Here is a 22,134-nt window from a genome sequence, read left to right as displayed (position 1 = left end):
CTTCAGGAAGTATTATATTGATCAACCGGGAAAGAAAAGAGCCCCAGGACAGACTTACATATAATGATCTGCCTCAGCTCACGTGAGGTGGTGACCATTATAGTAAGAAGTGTTGAGATCAGCCACTGGGGTGGCTGGTGCCAGTACCTTGATGAATGACTCCAAATCACCATTAAACAACTTAGCACTACACTGTGATCGGGGTCTGGGCCTCCTGTGTTTCTGGGGCTTAGGGGGAAGATTTGGAGGCCTAAGGGAAGGGAATATGATTACTGAGAAAGGTAGAATTAAAATCATACAATAAAATGAAATGTCTGTAATCTCACGGCAAAATAATAGAACACTGTAAAGGGAAAAATAAACAGAGAACTTATCAAATACTTTCCATCAAATTTAAGTCTAACAGTGATTAAAGAGTGGAGAACTCCTCCATTAAAAACACATTACTTATGGTTAAATAATGACATTCTTTATGAATCCCTGCTTTGCAGTTTTACCATACATTTATTCTAAACACTGCACAATCGGAATGACCTTTTTTTGTTGTGGTCATGCATGAAATGTGCAGCAACCACTGGAATTCATCCTGCCAGCTGCAGCAGAACACAGGCCACTCGAAGCACCTCTTATCAAGCGGAGAAGTTGCTTCATGCTGGAGAAGCTTCAAAGGCAAATTAACACTGCTCAGTACACTCCTAACATGCTTCAAAACCAAACCATCCGCATTTTCAATTGGAGCCAGGAAGGTTAAACAGCTTTAGCCTTCCACATCCAACCATCAGCATCTTCACACAAGAAAAGAAACACCTTGCAAATTAGCTAAAGGAATGAAAAGAATATAAGCAACTAGAAACAAATAAACAAAAGCAGCATAAAGAAAAAAAAAGAAAAGGAAGAACACACAAAACTTTAGGCTGCAAATGTTTACGCATTGTTACACTTGTGATGACTACAACTGAGAATACAGGAAATAAACATTGTCTTCTAGGTCACAACTTATTTTGTGAATGTCATGCCAACAGCTACATGCCAACAGCTTCCCTAGTTCCCTGCACCAGCAGTTCAATGTTTCTACATGTTTTTCATGAATTAGCAAAAATTTGAATGTTTCAGTGGAAACAGTGAGGAACAATAACACACAGAAGATTAAACAGTGGGACTTTGGTCTGTTTGGGTACTACCTGCTATTTTAGAATAATCTTTAAAGATACCCTCTTCCCTTCTACAATTTAACTTTGACCTTGAAGAACATTTCCATTTGCATGCTTTACAGTCTGGAAACTTTAACTGAACCTAGGGGCAACAGGCAGGTTCCAGCTGAAGGGGGGGAACCGGCCCTGAGGAACAGATGGGTAAGCCCTGTTCCCTGAGTGTTTCTTTCTCATAGTGACCAGCTGTTAGAAGATAGGAGGTAAGATGGCTTCAAGCTGCTTCCCCACTTTACTAAGGTAAAATCATTGCCTAAATCCATCATCTTCTTTTAGTTGCTTACACAGCAGGGATTTAGGATGATGTGAGCCTTTGGAGTCACCTGCTCTGGAGTCAAGAAAGAACATTTTCTACATTAGACATAAGCTTAAGCTTACTGGCTTCTATGCATTCCTGGTAGCATTTGGGGACAGAGTTAAAGGCACAGATCTCAGAATTAATGTCAGCAATTCGGATGGATGCTTTATTTTGTTACTGCTTTTTAACTGGGGTCATGTAAGGAAAGGAATTAAGTCCAACTTTACAGAGCTAAAATGGACCATGAAGTAGTGGGAGAAAGGCTAATCTGAAGTCTGTAGAGATATCCCCAGGAATATGAGGACCAGGCAGAAGAAATTATGCAAAACCAAGTGATCCAGCAAAGGAAGATCCAGAGCTAGATCCAAACTTTTTATCTGGAGGGCAAGACTTTTTCTATTTATTTATTTATTTATTAATCCAAAGATGAGGGGTGGCAGCAAGGCCATTCCATCCAGGAACCAACAAGGAGGAAGAGAAGGCATTGTGCAAGGATATATGGCATGGAAAGGGAAGAGTAAGACCAGGAAAGCTGTTCTGGATGTTCCTGCTCTCACCAGGACTGGAAGCATGGTGCCTCTAGCAGTGATAGGGCTGCATGAAAAGGAGCATGACCAGCAGGTCGAAGGAGGTGATCCTGCCCCTCTACTCTGCTCTTGTGAGACCCTGCTTGGAGTATTGTGTACAGTTCTGGTGTCCTTAACATAAGGACATGGAGATGTTGGAGCAAGTCCAGAGGAGGGCCATGAGGACTGGAGCACTTCTCGTACGAAGGCTGAGAAAGTTGGGGCTGTTCAGCCTGGGAAAGAGAAGCTGCATAGCTTCTCTTTCAGAGAAAAGGGAAGGGACTCTTCATTAGGGAGGTTGGAGAGGGACTCTTCATTAGGGACTGTAGGGGTAGGACAAGGGGTAATGGGTTTAAACTTAAACAGGGGAAATTCAAGTTAGATATAATGAAGTTCTTTACTGTGAGGGTGGTGAGGCATTGGAACAGGCTGCCCAAGGAAGTTGCGAATGCTCCAACCCTGTCAGTGTTCAAGAACAGGTTGGACAGAGCCTTGGGCGACATGGTCTAGTGTGAGGTGTCCCTGCCCATGGCAGGTGGGTTGGAACTAGATGATCTTGAAGTCCTTTCCAACCCAAACCATTCTATGATTTTATAACGGCACGGTTCCCAGGCTGAAAGTCAAAAACACAGCACTGTACCAGCTACTAAGAAGGAGAAAAAATGACTGCTACAGCTGAACCCAGGACATACATACAAGTGGCAGCTGCAAATTCAAACAGTTGTCATTGCCCCCCACAGTCTGATACCCTGAGGGCTGCAGTGCTCCTCTGTGTTTGTGTCTGGAGACAAGTCACAGGTTTGGCATTACACAACTGAAAAAGTATGTGCTATATAAACCAGGGAGATCTAACACAATGTCCCTTTGTCTTCTGCGAATATATAGACCCATTTAATATTGAACTCATGGATGCTGGGGAGGGCAGGTATTCCTGCTCAGAGCTATGTTACTAAAGATGCAGCATATCCCGTAAATTCATCTCTGTATTAGGTTCTTCCGAACCGTGTATCCTGACCAAGTGATTACAAACCGTGAGAGGCAAGGTATCTCTAGCAACTGAAAAATACTTCTTTTCAAGCACCAAACAGCCCCCTGTAAGTTCTAAATTTGATGTGTGATTCACAAATATTTTTAAGGATCTCCCAGCTTTTGCCACCTTGACACTGGCCTAAGCAGCTCACAAAAATGAGGAAGATGAACAGTCTTAATGAACAGCATGCTCAAACAGAAATGCTGAATGTTAAAACACACAGGGCCTGTATGCAATTTACGTAACAGCAGCAACAAAATGGATGTTAAATACCCATATGAACCTGTTCTAAAATTTGTAATTTCTAATATTTTGTTACATTTGTAACTCTAAATGAAGTCAAATAAAGATATCTTACCTTGTGGTCATGTATTCTGCCCTGTGACCTAGAAAAGGTCAACAAACACGAAATGATCAGTTGTAGGTTTCAGGTAGATGTCTTTAAATCTAGATTACTCTTGGCAAGTTACTTTTAACCCTAACTTTCATTTTACCAGCAAAAGATATACAATTATACAACAAACAGGGCAGTGCAGTTATCCAACATCTCCACAGTTACGTTTAAAATACAAACACAACCCATGTTTATGGAACAACTTTTAAGAAGCCTGACCATATATTAAAGAGTCACTTGATATTGTAAATAATTTGAAGTAAAAATCCAAATAGTGTCTATTATTTGTGCTCAAGTGTTTTAGTGGCTAAATCTGTATGGAAACAGAGCTGTGCCAAGATTGGATTACATCTCCCCTTGTGCCTAAACCTGTTCAGTGCTGGAAATACAGAGCTCTAGACACCAATGGCTTATGATTGAAAGACTCCTTCCTCTCTTTTGTCTGTGTATTGCAGGAAAAAAATACAACACTACCACTGGGAAACACCACAGAGAACTGCAGAGAATTGTAAAGAAACAAACACTGTATGCCAGGAAGGTTCCTGGGTAGCCTTTGCAGAGCAACAGACCAGTAAGTCAGGCATGTGCACCATGTCAGCTCATGACAATGAAAAGCAGAATAATGAAACAGTATGAACGTCATGGCATGGTAAGTTCCAACCAGCCCTTTTTTCCCAAAGGGGATTGTGCCCTATTAATTTATTTGAACTCTTTGAACATGTCAGTTAGATAAAGGAAAATCAGTTGAATTAATTTACTTAAGACTTTGAAGGCACGTGATAAGCTTCTTCACAAGAGGCAAGTGAAGCAACTAAACAGCCATGGATTAAGTGGCAAAATATTCTCATTGATCAAAAACTAGTGAAGAAAAGGGAAACTGAGTGGAATTAAAAGGTCTTTTTTTTTTTTTTTCATCATGACAAGAGTGTAACAGTCATTTACTCAAGCCTTCCCATTAGGACCATTTATGTAATACACAATACATTTACTGATGTCCTGGGGAGATCACAGTGGCTAAGGAGGCAGAATATTGTGCAGATGACTGAAATACTTTTGTACAGTTTTGTCCTGACAAAACTGTGAAGCCCTTCAGAGAGGTTTAACCATGTTAAGGAACAAAACACAAAATGGCAAACGAAAGGCAGTGTAACATGTTGAAGTAAGATATTAGGGAAGAAAGGATTAAACACCTATGCAGCTAACAAAACTACAGATAATTATAGTGACTCTGAAAACCACCCTGAGCATCACTTGGGCTACGTCTAAGTACACCACGCAATTTGAAAGCTTGTCACACTGCAGAAAGAATGAAAAACAGCGATATGCAAAACATAACATTATGTGTCAATGTCCAGGTGCACCTGAAATACTGCACAGTACTGAAAACCCTAATCTGAATATAAAGTTTGCAGAACCAGAAAAGTGGAGATCCATAGAAGGTAGCATAAAGAATAAGCTTTGGGAAAATATCTGGCATTAGTAAGACATGTAAAGATTGCTGGCATCTATTTTAGAGAGGTAGAAAAGAGGGATGAAATAGGAGTATGTAAAATAACCTATGCCAGAAAAAGGGTAAGCCAGGGACTTCTGCTTACTCATGGAAGTTCATTGAGTCTAAGAATCTCAAGAATATAAGCTAGTAAAACAAAAGATGTTACAAATCCCACATCTGTGGGATTTTAAACACATCTCTGATATTTAACAGATTAGGACGAAAAACTATCTGGGACACAGGGGCAATTTCTTTTACAACTGCTTGTTCTCTTTCTTGCATTTCCCTTTGCTTTGTTCATTCATTCATTCATTAAATAGATGAGCCTTGGGTCAGAATTAGTGAGTATCAGTGAGCTTCCTATGTTTAGTATCAATTTCATTTGAGTATTTCTCATTTACTTTTCCAAATTTGTAGATGCAGGCTCAGCACAGAGCGTTTCATCTATCTCCCTTGTGCAGATCATGAATATGTATCTGCTGTGTCCATAAACAGCAACAGACTGTAGTAGGCTGGTGATGAACTGGAACAGAAGCCAGAAGCTGTCAATGTTGTGGACACCAGATGGAAATCTGGATTTTTTCAGCCTACATCCTTACATTGTACATGTTTAAATAAAAGCAAGAGAGGGTGCCAAAGGAAAACTTGCACTTCAGACAATCCTCTCCCTCTCCCCCATTCTCTCCTGCATTACTTAGCATAGCACCCCCTGTTATTTGTCTGCTGTCTTGCTGACACGAAAGTTTCCAGAAAAGGCAAAGTGGAGCAGAAGAGCAGTTCACTTCCTACAAATTAATTTCTATGCTAGCTACAGCAATAATGTTCATAATTCCACTGTAATTATATCCATTCAATCTCCCCCATTCATGGAATGTGCAGAATCCAGCTCCTCGTTCCCAGGCATGTGCATTTAATGCAGGACATAACTCAATAGAAGGGGGTACGTGGACTTTTTAACCTGTAAGAATGATGGCTTTTGCTCGAAATACCAGCTTTGAATGTACATTTTGGGTACTATTTGTATGTGCTATGCTATGATGATGTGACAACAACCACGTGCAAAACCACTGTGGGCAACACAGATTAACTACTTGGGGTTACAGCTGGTGGGTCGAAGGGAACTCCTCAGACAGAACAGTTCAAGCATGCCTGAGCAAGGCAGAACAGCCCAGAGCCTGACAGCAGTTTATCACTTAGGTCACCCTGCTGAGAAGCTTTTCCTTGGATTTTCTTTCGTACTGTTCTTTCCTTATTTCTTTCTAACATGCATCTTTCTCCCTTCAGTAGATGATCATGCATTTTACCGGGCTTCCAAATAACAAATACACACTTTAGTTTTCCAAATACATTTTCTGTGGGACTTTGGAGGAAAATTGTCCTCTTCTAACTAAGATCAGCTGCACAGTGTTTTGTGTGATAAACTGTTCAATGCACACATTAAATGAAAATCCTATTAAATTAAAAATTCCATGAGAAAGAACACAATGTAGTTAGTTGTCTAAAACCAGCTACCATCTTCTACAGTCCAGCCTTGCAAGAAAATGCTGTTTACCTCCTACCCCCAACCTCAGTCACTCCCTGGACAAGGGCTTTGGGTCACAGCCACTTAACTGTTAATAGTTCTTTAGGCACCTCCACAACTGGATTTGTGGATCTGCTTTTATATTAAAAGCAAGAAGAAATCTGATTAGTAACAGACACTTGGTCGTCTAATGAAAATAGATGGACACATCCTTTAGAGACACTCTTTAGAGAACAAGTTTCCTTTCTGGAGTCTGATCTTTGAATTATAGTCTTTAACTTTCAGGAGAGGAATTTTACTCTTTGCAGTGTAATTCACTTCCTCTCAAGTCTGTAATGCTCTGTGTGGCTAGTCCTCAAGGCTTGCAGTGTGATTTTCCTTTTCCCTTTACTCCATGAGGAAGCTTCTGTTGAGACAGATGGAGCTGAGCATAGTCCCTGATTCACTACTGCCCTAATTCAGCTTTACTTCATTTGATCATGGACATCTGCTCACTTGGTTTATATATTAAGATGTATTTTCAAAAATTGTGGAAAGTGTTCAGGACAATGCATAATTGTCTGCTAACATAATTCGTAATACAGTAATTTTATATGCATTAATGACAATCAACAGGTATAGAGCTATTCACTGAGTTTTCATTCATTCAAGTTTACAACACACAAATACTTTCTAGAAACCCAATTTAAATTAAGTCCATAAGAATCTCACTACTGACATCAGTGAGGTCAGGATTTCACCATGTATCTTTCATAAATGTACCATTGAGCTGTCAGGCTGCACAAAGGACATTCACATCCATGTGTCAGAAATGTTGCAGTAGTGAGTCCACTGTAAGAGATGCACCATGGATAATTTTGTATGCTTAAAAAAGTATCACTCTTGCCCAACTCTTAAAAAACCCTCAAGTCAACAGAAATCACTGGGAAGTAGAAACGGCACATTTGTCACAGCTCTCAAATCATGCTGCACTGACTGTGTCAGCTCTCCTTTCAGACACGAGATTTTTCATTCACAGTTCCATTTCCAAATATAGCCACTTGTTTAAACGTCTATGCAGAGGAAATAAATATCTGTTGAAGAAATAAAATCAATTTATAGTGTCTACTTTTAGCACGACACCAAAACTATGACTGGTAAAAATCAAACCTATGCTTACTGGACAATTAAGCTTTAAGTTTTCTAACTTTTTTCCTGCATACCTTTGGCATTTCAGTGGTTCATTGTATATTCTGGAATCACTTTTCAGTTTATTGTGTGCTATTTACCTTCTCCAAGCGTCCTCTGCAGCAAGTCATGTTTTGCTTGAAGTTTAGTGATGAGATTACTACCTTCCAGATATTCTCTGAATTTCTGTAGAGATGCAGATCAATTATTACTATGTATGGCACATAAATTCCAGGAACTTCTGCATAATGTTTACTCCATATATTTAGTCAGTATCATATGAATGGGGAAGCAATCAACATACCATGAAATAGAACTGCTCTGTTTCCTGCTGGTTAGCTCTTCTTTTTGCAATGCTAGGCTTACTCAGGTATGTCTCAGAGACTGTTGACTTCACAGACTCTGTTGAGCGACTGTGCTGGAAACACTCTGACACATCATAGTCTTCAATGGTGACCATATCTTGTATTGTCTGCAGGGTAGCCTCTGTTGTTTTCTTAACCTGTCATTAAAAAGCACAATTTGCCAAATGCAAGATAAATATGTATCAGAACAGTTTAGTACAGAAGCTCATTACTCAAAATAATTCTCTGGCACACTGTCCCAAACAAATTGGTGTGCGAACGTGAAAAGTTAGGTTTTACATACTATAACAGAAGAATGACATGATTAGGTTTTCTACCTAGTTCTCTGCTTTACCATGGACCAATCTACAAATATGGATGTACTCTTGTGTTGACTGTACAGCACTTTCAAGCATTTGTTTCCTGCAATTAGAATTGAAATGTGACATGATTTGATTATGGTTCCTAATCTGGGAGGCAGTAGAGATGATACAAAGCTCTGAAGGGTCAACTCTCCTAAGTGTGGTCAATATGTTGGATTGAATATGTACATTCAAGGACCTGCCTCTCAGTTCAACATGTTCTTCCAAGATAAAAATCTGTGACATGACTGCTATAGTAAAGAGCACAGTGGAGTTTAAACTGCAGAAATGGAATACACAGGTGGAGGAGGGGGCCTGGAGAAAGAACAATGTATACCAGCCTTACAGCACTTCCTATGAGCTATGGAGCATCATCACTCATAGTGAGAATCAGGGCATGGAGGCCCTGGAACTGGGAATGCAGTGCAATGCAATAAAGTAACAGGCAAGGTTAACAAGAATGTGCTTTACCTCCCAGTTCTGCCTCAAAAGAGTCTCTAATAGAGTCAGCTTAACCAAATCCTGCTCACTTCTATACACGTCTCCAGTGTGGGCAAATACCCTTTCCATGCTTGCCTACATGATTTCTCTTCCTATGTCCCTGGCACTTCACTTTACTGAAAGAAACAATCTTTCTCCTACCTTTTGTCTTTGTTACCTTGAGATACTTTCTGAATTCAAGTGGGGTTTTTTTAAGACATGTCTCATGGACATTAACGCTTTGTTCTAGGCATTCAGCATATAACATAGAATGAGAAAAACCGGAATCTTGAAAACTTATCAGAAAAGCACAGCAAGAAATTAAATTATCCCTATGTTTTAATTTAGGAACAGATTCTCGTTTAAACTAACGGCCTCTATAATAGAGTGTAATTTAAACCCACTGGGAGGCCCCTCCCTCTCTGCTGCCAGAGCAGGGGGAAAAGAACAGCACAGCTTTTCTTTATTTAAAAAAAAAAAAAAAAGAAAGAGGCGTTTTATTTTACTGGGTGAGCTATTCCTGTCACAGTCATTCAGTACTTGTGTTTAGAAATAGCTGTAGCTGAGAGCACAAGAGATTTTGACACAGCTACCACAAAAGACAGTCAAATTCCTTTGTACTACAGTAGTAGCAATTTGAGGACTGTACAAACGGTGGTCACAAACGACAGTAACTGTTACATGGTGGGTTTCTGCCACAAAACTTTAGAAAAATGTTTACAAGAAACATCTGCAAAACACAGAACTCAGTAGTGTGAATGTACAGACAGGTAAAGGATGAAGTTCCCAAACCTCTATAAAGCAGACAAGGACCTACCTTAGCGTATTTGCCAGTATTTGATTTTAAAAATTAAAATAGCTCATACAGATTGAAGCCATTTCAAGATATGTGCATGCTTTTGATAGAGAACACTGCACCTTCCTGAAAATGGTGTACCTTGTAGACACAGATCTTACCTCCTCATTTTCGATTTTCAGTGTGGCCAATCGTGATTGTAGTTGCTGATACCTAAGCAGAAGCTCTGCTTGCACAGGTTGCTGGGCAGTGACCTGACAAACCTAACAAAGAATCAAGAATAGCTGTGAGATGCAAGGAATTTATAAAACAGTCAGCAGTCTTTGGTTGCTCTCCTGAAAAGTAGGTGAATTCCTACTATATCTATTGCAGCTTAATAAAGCATACAATAAATTGCGTCCATCTAAATTTAAAGTATTATGCGTTACAAGGTGTGGAACTACGTACCGCATCTTATGACTACAGAGCAAAGCCTTGTTCTATGGCTGCTCTGCATTGCTTCTCTTATCACACAGAAATGCAAACCCTGGAGTTACTTTCAGATAAAAGATGTGTACAGGTGATACTGCATTCTGCTTTGCTACTGGTCTTTGGCGTAGCAGAACAGAGCACAGCTGGGGTGACATGTATGCTTGAAATCTCCAGATAATAAAATGGGGAAAAAGAAGGGGAAAAGGCTGCATTTCAGAGAACACAGTTTGGAGCAGCTGCTCTCAAATAACACCCACAAGCTCTATTATGGGTGAGGTAAGTAGTGAAGACATAAAACCAGTATTTACACCAATGTTGGGCTGAACACAAGTTAGCCAGCAATTCACTGCAATGTGAGCAATACAGACATAATAACATACAGACATAATAACATACAACCGTTTTTACTTGAGAACTCCAAAGAAACTCAGAACAGCACTGACAATTTTGCAAAATGTTATTGCTGATCCACTTACTTTTGGGTAGCAATAACAGCTCTTACTGAACTCTGTAAAAGGGGATAAATTCTCTACTTGCTATATAGAAACAGAAACAGTCATCGTGGGGGTAGTTGTCAGTATACAGACCTCATCACCCATATGAGACTGGAACTCAAATTTCATCGGTGGACAAAAAGCGGTGGGGTACATTTCCATGAATCTCTGCTTGTCACTTCGTGGCTCTAAGCTGTCAACTGCATTTTCAATGATGTCTAAGCCCTCATGCCTGGAAGTTTCAAGGTTATACTCTGCAGAAAGGTACGTCCTTAGGGCTCTGTTAAGACTAGCATGGTATCCAAGGTCACAACACTAAAAACACAATAAAGGGAAAAGAAAACAAATTAAAAGGAACACCATCCCAATATCTAATTATTACTAAAATTTTCTGTCCTGAAATTATTGTCTTTGAAGTATGGGGGTCAAGACAGTAAGTATTTAGTACCCTCATTCTGTTGTAAAGATGAAAGGACAGTTTCAGAAAGAGAACAAGTGTACGTGTATGGCAATATGTCTGAATTTATCAGATACAGATGTGCAGTCACTGTATTTACACAGAAAAGGTCTGGGTGTCCACACACAAGTGGGCTTTTCAGTATTATTGTCAAATGTAAGCCTCGGATCACCTCTTTAAACCCACCCTGCCATAACTCTGCCATCTAAGTCAATGCCAGCAGCAAACTGAAAATGAAGCAATTTTGGCTCACCATGTCTGTGCCCAAACAAACCCCCCTACAACTGCCTCTAGCATTAGTGACCCATCTAGCATGCTTTTTGATCCAGTAAGAATGGTTTAACATCCTCTCCTTGAAAGTGAAAATGTATTTACTGTAAACACCTTATTTCCCATGCTCTGACAGAGACAGCAATGCACATTATGTTACTAAATGAAGAAAGCCATAATTTATGCTTTTTTTTTCTAGGGGTGAGAATACCACTGGAATGTAATTGAAACCTAATTGGTAGAACATAAATTTGTGTTTGTTCTTGAATTTTAAACATCCTCACCTTGCATTATTCATGATTGGTTAATATTTCAGAGGAACATGTGAATATATTTTTTTAATGTCACGGCAGTAATATATCAAGTGATATTTTCCTTAACTTTTTCCCCACATTACACAGTAAATTACACCCTCAGCTTCTGCTTGGTGAGCTTCCAGGTGAAATATCACAGACATCTCTGTCACCTCAATAGTGGCACATCAGTCTGCTAACAGTTGCATACAAAGCAATATGTTCTTTATTCAAACAAGAGAGGTTTGTCCCAGTCAGATGATAGTGCCTGCCTAGGACAGTCAGAGAGCACGCTGCTTTAGGGCATCCCTCAGCCTCCAGCCACCCACCCTGGGTGCCCACCTGCAATTTAAAATCATACTTCCCTGCAGGACTCACAAGTTAAGTGATGCAACTGGGTAAAGAAGCAATTTGAATTCAGTCCACTGTAGGCTATATGTATATGTGCACTGTTTATATGCATACCTCCCTCACAAACCCTTAGGATTCAGGGGATCATGTTCCCCTCCCTTTCCTCTTACTTATTTGAAAAAGGAGAGAAAATGAGAGAGAGAAAGACAGGCAGACAGATGCACACACTGCATGGGAAAGAGTTTTCAACCTATTTACCATACCTAAACCTGTGTCTAGAAGAGAAAGAAAACCCTCACACCTTGCACTGGTGCAGTTATGACTAGCAATCAAGCTGCTCTCTCAAATCTGACAACAGAGGGCTGTTTTATTCACAATGAAAATTTCAGAAAGACTAAGCTTTCAGTCCTAGTGAGAACACCAAGTAGTTACTGTGGATGGGACAGAGGCTCTCCAAAAAACAGTTGCTGAACCATTTAAAGAAAATGGAAAATAGATGTCGTGTTCAATCAAACATACACAGGTTAACCTCTCTCTTGCATTTGTAGAATGGCAATTTGTGTTACACTTACTAAAACAGCTACTCAACTTTTATACTAAAGCACATCCATATTTCAAAGATCTCCAGCCCAAAAAATATTGTTTCTAAAAGGAAAAGTCTCTTGGTGTTTTTCTCTTGTTCTACATCAAGTCAGATCTCATATTTAATTCACTATCTTGGATGAAAAAGACAGGCTAAAAGTGCTGATAAGGAAGTAGATCAGGACAGCTGTTTTATTTCATGTGCATTAGTTTCAGAGAGACTTCATGGAAGATTAAACTGAGAGGAAATTAGAAAGAGAGGGAAATAGAGGTTTAGCATAGCCAACTATCCATGTACTATAAAGCTACAGGCATCTAAAGCCTGAATTTTGGCTCTAGAAGATTAATCTGAGTATTAGTAGAAATCTTATTGATTTACAGTGAGCTGTGTGGGTTTCTGATGCAGCTTTTTTGCAGGCTGGAACGTAAGACTGCAGCCTTTATGTTGTGACAGTACCAAGAACTTCACAATTTAACCCTTAATCTACTCAGTAACCATGATCATCTTTTGCAGGCGGTGACAGCTGAACAGGGTAACAAATATGGCCTCTCAGCCAAGAAAAAGAATTCGGGTGAAGCAGAGTATCCCACCAGACTAAGGCATTTTCTTGCAATGCCAATGCTAGCTGAACAAACAAGAACTAAATCCAGAACCTGAACTAATGCTTTATTACCAGGAATTTAAAATGCCCGAATTAGAAATTTTGCTTTCAACGATTTAAGTAAAAATAGATTTAGTATGAATAAAATTACTGTGACTGAACTGCTGTCCTCACCACATCCTGTCTGACCATGCTTGGAAAAAAAACTACCAACCTTTCTGGTGTTGTGACAAAGTACAAATGTATGCACATACACACACATGTGTGCACGAATGTACACACAATTTTCAGGAAAAATCTGTAGTTTTGTAGAAAGATTTGTGAAGCTCAAGCAAGCAACCACACTGTTAGCCAAAATAAATATGAATCTTTGAGGTTCACTAATCAAAGAGATGAGATGTCGGTGCAGCAAGACATGAAGATAAGAAATGAGAGAATGAAGTCATACACTATGAGTTTTATTGCATTTCTGGATTCATAAAGACTTTCTATTGGGCAAAGCGGAAGGAGATGAGTGATGCATTTGGGATATGTGTGAAAAATTAATTTCATAATTTGCATTTTATTCTTATTTGGAATTAAATCTGAAGCGGTCTCAAGAGCATTTACTGTCTTTATTGTACCCCAGAGTATATTTACGCTTGAATAAAATAAACTGCAGTGCTTAGCACAGAGCTTCAACCAACAACCAAGCTGCTCTTCATTTTATTTCAGGAATAATAATAAAATTCTAATACCAATGGAGAAAGAAATTAATAAAAGCACCTCAACCTCTGAATAAGTAACTTTCTAATCATCTTGTTACACAGACATCAACATTCAAATCAAAGGGATCTGGCTGTACATGTCATATTTATGACGACTTATGTAATAAAGATTGTGAGCTGCACACACCCTACCCTAGTTTTAGACTTGGTTCTATGAATGACTAACAAAGAACCTTTACAGAATAAATTAAGTTCATAATAGCTAAAGGTTCCTTAACTTCTGAACCATCAAAAGCATGAAGACTGCAAAACTCCACTCCAAGAAAGACCAACACATGATTATTTTATTTATTCCAGCATCAGAACTACAGTCAAATTGTTTTGATCACTATTTCCTAGCATTTATCTTCAGAACATGTGAGTGTACACTGAGGGTGAAGAAAGGTTTCTACCTTCCTCTTATACCCAGATAAATCTAATAAATTCAATTACATGGAAATCATAATGTAAATGAGTAATAGTATGTGCCATATGTTCAGATGTTGGCACTAACAGTCAAATTAGCAGGGGCGTGTGCTCTGTTGTTTCTCTGAAACCACAATCTTAAAAAAAAGTTATACATACTAGGTAAAGTTTATTTAATTTAACCAAATAGCAATCTTTACTACTTTTTATGATACAAATAAAGAAAAACCTAACTCTGTCCTTCACTTGAACTAGATTCCACTATAAATTCTGCAGAGAAGAAATATTCAACAGAATATTCAAATTCCTCTAGTACAATATGCAGAGCACAGAAACATACTGTGTCTATCAAATCCTGTTTATCTCCCTACTTCTTTGCAAATATCAGTCCCACCCCTCAACTCACCACATGCATTAAAACATCCAGCTAAGACTCATGTAGTAATTTTAACTTGCTTTTATCACAAGAGCTTACGATGAACAACACATCATCATTTTAAGTCAGAAGCCCTGAGCTTTGTTAATAAAAAGAAGGACTTGAACAGTTCAGACTGAGTTCAGCTGAGGAACTGCAATTTCGGATTTTCCGTATGAGTCTCACAAATGGAAAATGCAGTGGAATCCAAATGAAAAAGTGTGGGTTTGTTTTGTTTAAAAAAGTAAAATTAAAACCAAATAGTTCCACAACCTTCCCCAACCTTGTTATGGAAAAAATAATGAGCAGTTCGCTGCATTCCTTCATATATTCATCTTATTTTTATCTGACATATTTTTCAGTAAGATAGGAAAACATTCAGTTTCATTTATGGGCAATACCAACAGCTCGGGGAGATCTAAATCCCTTCATGTTAACTGGAATGCAGACCCAGAGGAATGGTAATCCCCTTCTGTACAGGCAAAGAGATCGAGAGTTCAGAGAAGCACAGAAAGGCAGGCGGGCAGATGGGGACAAAATAGAGAGGGCAAAGAATGAAATCACTACCACTGCTCTGAAAACCCCAAATTGTACTATGGCATTAATAGATTTACAGAAATGAGGTAGTCTGCACTATTACAACATATGACCAGTGGGATGCATATTATATCTCAGTGATATAATCCAAAATCTTGCCAAGACTTCTGCATTTACAAAAAGCATTTCCTTTGTCAAGCAGCAAACACTCTGTCTAGATATCAACACTTTCACAGAATATTCTGATTAAATACAAACGTCTCAAAGACATTCATTTAAACAAGCTCACAATCTGAAGCAAGTTCTGGCTGCACATGTTTACAGCCTCCTCTCACAAAACAGTGATGCAAAGGGCAGCTAGACTTTCCATTTAAATTCCTTGAGGAGGAATAATTTCTAAAGCCATTTTGCCAAAAGAATGTTATTGTCTACACTGATCCACGGTTTGGAAAAAGCTACACAAAGTAGGTATAATTTTCCTGCATTACTAAGTATTGTAGAATGTATATTTCTGTTAAAAACTAGCAGTTAGAAAGCTCTAGTCTTCATGGTTGTGTAAATATCTTTACATACACTGACTCCAGAGTGTTGTCTTTGTGTACGTATGTACAAAGAGCTTCACTTCTCCTCCCCTTGCAATTCTTTGTGAAGCTCCAGGCCTGTGGTTCCTCCCCTCGGCTTTCACTGCTATGGCAACCTCTGAGGACATTGATGAAATGTGTAAGAATCAGGTGCACTTTCCAACCTAGAAAGTTTTGACCAAGTAGAAACAGGCACTGGAGACACTCACTGGGAAAGCTGAGCTCCAAAAGGGAAGGCAGAAGAGAAGACAAAATGAGCACCTTTCCAGCTTCTGGAGGGGTGGCGTTGCTGGAAGAGGGAGAAAGGGACCTTTCTTTCCTTCCAGTAGTCAATAAGAACTCAAAGTTTACACTTTTCAGACACGCCCTGACTACAGGCTAAAAATCCATCATCCTTTAAGCAGTATCAAGAAAATCATCCATTAAGTAGGGACAACTTCTCACTTGGTGGCATCCTAGCAGGTATGCTGCTTGTCCTTAGTTTTCTGCCCTGATCATCTGTCTACCAGGATCCTGGTAAATGTTTTCATTGCCTGGGCAGGCCAGGTGGGTGAAGCAGGATGTGTCGGTGCATGCATGTAGATTAGACAGGGGCAGTATACAGCAGAATAAACTAGAGAGAACAAGCAAGAGAGAAAACGTGCAACAGTAAGTAGGAAAGGGGACTAGAAGAGATGTTGAGATATAGACACTGAGAAATACCGAAAACACAAAAAAGATACATTGCCATCTCTTAGAACAAAACAAGAAAGAAAATAATCAAAACCAGTGAAAGAAGCTGAAAGGGAAAAGGAAAAAGTCCTAACAGAATCAGGCAGTATTTTCTAAGTTACAAAAACCCCAACAGAAATGACAAAGAAAACCAACTCCCAGTATTTAGAAAACATACAATAAAACACACTTATGCAGCTATTTTAGTCCATTCATCTCAATAAGGCATTTTTTCCTTTCTCTATCAAGCCTTGCTTCTCCAGACTGTAGAAATGAGAAACCTCTTGTCAAATGCTGTATTAGTTTATGCTATTTTATAAAGCAGAGCTTAGTTGGCTTATTTTTTAGATAAACATTGCACCAGAAATGACTGTATGAGAATGTTGTTTGCTACTGTAAACTGCAAATGATAGTGTTGCAGTAGAAAGCATACTCAAATAGCTAGGATTTCAGATGGGCCACAGAGATGTACCTACCAACTTAATTAACACTGCATTGCTAGTGAATTAATATTATAATTGTGTTTGCTGTCTCCAAACCTTCTCTATCAAATACATATTCAGCTTACGAAGAGGGTGGGACATGCCTCTGTATCATGGAAAAACGTCAGTAATACAGGTACACAAGGCCAAATGCTTCTACAAGTCAGCATCAGTGTATAACCTCACTCTCCTAGGATGTTCTCACAGCAATAACTTACTGAAAATCAGTAAGAATTCTGTTGACAGTATATAGTACAGGACTGATTGTGTCTGTTCTGCAAGCTACATAAAATAGGAATAAAAAGCACTGTAAGCCTGATACAATGACAAAATGAATGTGACTAAATGATTTTGAAGACAGGGAGGAAATGCCTTCTTTTGAGTTAGATACCATTATTGGATGCCCATTCTAGAAGCTTATCTTGTAAAAAAAATGTGCACCCCAGAAATCCTTTTACAGTAAAAAATGGAAATGCCTACCTTTTTGGTGTTATTCCTGTCATTTTCCTCTTGACAGATGAGGAGAAAACATAATAAAGTTCTAACTTTAAAAGAATGGGTTCAATATCTTATTGGCACTTTATTTTGTGCAATACCACACAATACTACAAACGATAAGCATATTGTAGGCAACCCATATGACTAATGAATTCCCTTTGAAAATGAGAAAGAAAAAAGCATTATTCCTGAACAGAATAAACATAAAAACAAATGTGCCATTACTTACGTCAATTAAATCCGAAAGGTCATGAATATAATACTTGAAAACAGAAGCATTGGTTGCTTCAAGGGTGAGCAGGTATTCATTGCGGGCCTTAATAGATTTCAGCTTGTTTTCAGAGTATTTTGCTTGACGCTAGGGGAGAGATTGTATATTAATGTATTTGAATTACTTCACTTTTTGATATATAAAAAAACCAGTAACAATTCAAGCACACATTCCTATTAACAAGAAAAAATGTTAATTGCCAGCCTGTTATTCATATAACAAATGTAATACAAAATTGTAACTTAGTATTTTGTTACAATGTGACAAACCATATAGTAAGAATTATACTGGGAATACAGTATTCCCCTCTCTGAAAGCAATTGTCAAGTTATCTATACCCAATGCTAGTTTATTATGCGTACCTTGTTTAATTTTATTTCCCAGCTGGATTTCTCTGTCTAATAGCATGCTAAAGAATGCCAGAAATGCACTGAATTGACTTCAAATGAAGCTAAATAAAAGTATTATTTACCTTTTCTTTCATTTTTTCAATCTTTTTCACAGAACTTCGTCTCTGGTGCCTTTCTTCTAGTCGAATATGAAAAACAGGGTCTCCTGACCTCCCAATCTGTTTTTCTTCTTGCTTCTCTGCCTCCTTCAGTTTGCTTTCTGCACTGATGCTCTCTGCATGATACATGTGGTATGTTTTCATGACCTGCAAAAGACAGAGTCAAAGGAGAGTTAGGAGAAAACGAAAATATAAAGATATCTACAGAAAAACCACAGGGTATTTTTCAGCAAAATGTTCTGTTTTATACATGGACCTTGGATAAGTTTCTTTGCCAACAATGACTGAGGACTTTAGGTTGCATTTTTTTTTTCCATAATTTATTTGACAGTATCCCAATAAGGACTTTTATTTTTCCCCCCATTGTTCTGACAAGAAAGAGCAAAATCCTTCCTATTTAACTTTAGGATTCCTATCTTTGAATAAGCAGTAATGAAATAATGAGCAATAAATCTAAATCTATATCAGTGCCGTATATTTCTGACTTCTTCAGGGCTCGGTTAAGAGCTCAGCTGTGGACACTGAACATTTGAAAGCAGAAGGACCCCTTCAGCACTGAGGAAAGAGGAAGGAAGCTTTGGCAATGGGAAGCTTTGGTCTGGGAGCACATCCCCAGCCATCTGGATGGCTGTCCACAGCCTGGAAAGAAGTGGCTCCCAACTGCACAGCCGACAGATTGGGCACGACATAAAACCAGACAAGAGCTGGAGAAAGCTGCCTGATAAATAAGTTCTGAGAAGGCTTTCCCTATAGTCCCCCAATTAATACTGTTATCTTCCCTCTACACACATGCTGGTTCTGCAGCCAAGAAAGCTTGGGCTGCTGGGCTGCAAATGCATGCTCACGCAGACCACAAAGAGTAAGAGGGGCTGGTTCAGCCCAGTCCTCCCTTTCTTCTTCAAGTAAGAAAAGCCCCAGCTTCAATGCTGCATAGTGGGCAGCAATCAACCACAAACCACCCACCTCTGTTGGGGAGGGCTATCTCTGCCCACTTCCAGCAAAGAAAACCCCTTTCTACCTTCTCCAGTCATTCCAGTCATCCATATGCCTCCCCCTCCACTCCCTCTCCCCCATGTTTTTTGTGGTGTTGTCTTCAGTTTCAAGCAAAGAACAAAGCAGGAAGGCATCCACAGGCAGCCAGCGGTCTCCTCTCTTCTTCACAGTGTAGCAGAGCTCTTGTCTGCTATCTTTGGGTGTTATCTTTGGTTCAAGGCCATGCAAGCCATCTCTGAAGGACACAGACAGGCAGGAACCAAATGGGCTGTTCCTCCCTCAGAAGAACTTTGTGTGACCCACAGAAGAGACAGACTAGTTTGGGGAGCTGCCTTGAAATATTGCCTAGGGAGGAGAATTCTTTTGTAACTGAGTAGTTAAGCCAGTCTAATGAACATCCATAGTGGTAACGCTAAGGGCTCAAAAGGTAGACAGTACAACTTTGCTGCAGCATGGCTTAGTGTGGATCAACACAAACCAACCACGTGCCATGTCAGGCAATGGCTGAACTGATGCTTATTTAAAGTCTTGTGCAGCAGAAAAAGCAGCTTTTAGAGAGCTGCAATTTTGCAAAACCATATCTTATACACCGTAACTATGTATGCCACTATTTAATACTGATGTCATGCTGTTGATAGAGAGAGTTGGGCCATGCTGTTGATAGACAAGAGTTGGCTGAAAGAGTTGGGGTTGTTCAGCCTGGAGAAGACCCTAGGGACACCTTATTGTGGCCTTTCAGTACTTAAAAGGGGCCTATGAGAAAGATGGGGAGAGACATTTTAGCGGGGCTTGATGCAATAGGGTGAGAGGTAATGGTTATAAACTAAAAGAGGGGAGATTCAGGCTGGATGTGAGGAAAAAATTCTTTACGATGAGGGTGGTAAAACACTGGCACAGGTTGCCCAGAGTGGTGGTGGATGCACCACCCTGGAGATATTCAAGGCCAAGCTGGATGTGGTTTGAGTAACCTGATCTAACTTAAGATGTTCCTGCTTGTTGTAGGGAGGTTGGACTAGATGACCTTTGAAGGTCCCTTCCAACCCAAACTATTCTATGATTCTATAACCTATGATTCAGTGATACAACTGAAATAGTACTGAGATTAAACATGAAACAGGCAACTCTTCGCTAACTTCCTGCAGTTGGAGATGCCCATCAAAAAGAATGGCCTTGTTTTTATTTTCAGAAACATATGTTTACAGTTCTCTGCTGAAAAAACCCAAACTGCCTGGAGCAGGGCTTACTGTTATTGCTGCTGCTATTATTTTATAGTGCAGTTGCACTCCAAGGCCTAACCAGAGTGCAGAGGTCCGTGCCCGAGCACTGCCTACAGACACTGGGAACAGCCACTGCCCAGCAGCTCATAGCATACATGGATGAGGCAAAAACTCCAAGATGAACAAAACCTGGCTTGGGAAGAGAAGGCAAGCCCACAGAGCCGAGATCTGCACAGTTCCCAGCTTAACCATGTGGCGCTGTATCCTGCACTGTTACAAAGGTTCCTAAAGTTGTCAATAATCTCTGCCCAGGGAGTCTGACTTGCACAGCCACATGGAAATAGAAGAACTACTGCAAAGAGAAGAAATCCACTTCTTGAAGAAATGATTCAGAAAATAAAGCTGAGAAGCAAAGAAAGTGATATGGCTCTACTAAAAATGATGGGAAAAGGAAATTAAAAACAAAAGTTTACTCTTTTACTCTCTTTTAGCCTCTTTTTAAGCCCTTCTTTACAGAAGACTACAGGTGTTTGCTTTTATTTTTATCTTTTGTTCTGTGTCAGCTCCAGAGACTTTTTAGTTGGTGGGACAAGGCTAACCCATGTGTCTTACCACTTAGAAAAGTTATTTTCTTTTGTACCTTCTCATTTTTGCTGCCTGCAGAAGGAACAATAACAATATCTCAGAGTTTCCTAATAGCACATCACAAAGCAACTGATTTAAGTGGTGAAGCAAGTTTTTACTGCTTCACAAAAGCAGTAAAGTACTGAAGTTTTTTAAACAAATTTTCTGAGTGCCATGTAGCCTAGTGAACTAGGCACAAATGTCCTTCTGCAGTGGCTGTGACATTTCAGCTTGCCTCCTTGTTGAGTGAAGGAGTACAACTGTATCACTACCAGCTCCCACCAAGAGGCTCAGATGGCTCCATGTTGACTCCGCTTAACCTCACATCACTGGAGCGTATTTCTTCCTCACACTGCTTGCTTACACCACAAAACCAGTCGGTCTCACTCTACGCTGATTGAAAGTGAAGTTTTGTGTGAAAACTACATGGAGCTCATAGTCTCTACAGGGAACCCAGAATCTACTTGAAATCTATGCTCTCCTAACAAACTCTGCGTAAGTTCTTGGTACAAATGATTCTCAAGATAATTAGAATTGAAAAAGCAGCTCTGCATTTGGCAGTATTTAGAGCTGGATAACAGTCAGAGTTTGTCCTACCAGAGCCACAAATGCTTAAAAATCAATACAGACTACGTACTAAGCAGTGACCAGCCTGCTCCTGATTTGACTCCTGTACACTTTGTTATGTTGATAGCACTGCTTATCTCACGCACTAGTGACATCATTATTTTGCAAGCCTCTGGGGAAAGCTGACAGCTCCAGCCTTTCTCATTTGTCCATGTTTTTTAAGAGCTTATGTTGCAGCAGCTAAGGTTAACTTGAGAAAGCATTAGACAGACACATATGGAAAATAAATGGGAACAAGCTAGGGAGTTGGTTTCAAAGCATTTCAGTGCCTGCTTCCTCAACGAATTAGCTTAGAATTTGCATGTTAAATTGCATATAC

At 39.5% G+C, this 22,134-nt stretch overlaps 1 protein-coding gene across 1 annotated transcript in view; it reads right to left on the bottom strand.

The window, feature by feature from the left end:
- Positions 1–147: 147 nt before the first annotated feature.
- Positions 148–22,134, bottom strand: part of LOC104412018 (SLIT-ROBO Rho GTPase-activating protein 1-like) — a gene marked incomplete at its 3' end in the record, with an annotated part of 39,013 nt that continues 17,026 nt past the window's right edge. Inside the window, exons 5-12 of the mRNA XM_010022604.1 lie at positions 18,319–18,501; positions 17,805–17,933; positions 10,718–10,939; positions 9,821–9,922; positions 7,982–8,179; positions 7,779–7,863; positions 3,461–3,488; positions 148–250 (exon numbers count right to left, since the gene is read on the bottom strand). Coding sequence (XP_010020906.1) covers positions 148–250; positions 3,461–3,488; positions 7,779–7,863; positions 7,982–8,179; positions 9,821–9,922; positions 10,718–10,939; positions 17,805–17,933; positions 18,319–18,501 — 1,050 coding nt within the window. The remainder of the gene's footprint in view (positions 251–3,460; positions 3,489–7,778; positions 7,864–7,981; positions 8,180–9,820; positions 9,923–10,717; positions 10,940–17,804; positions 17,934–18,318; positions 18,502–22,134) is intronic.

This window comes from Nestor notabilis, unplaced genomic scaffold (genome assembly GCF_000696875.1).
Source record: "Nestor notabilis isolate BGI_N333 unplaced genomic scaffold, ASM69687v1 scaffold3499, whole genome shotgun sequence".
NCBI classification, from domain to species: Eukaryota; Metazoa; Chordata; class Aves; order Psittaciformes; family Psittacidae; genus Nestor; species Nestor notabilis.
The sequence above is the reverse complement of the archived record's forward strand: the minus strand, read 5'-3'. Positions and strand labels throughout refer to the sequence as shown.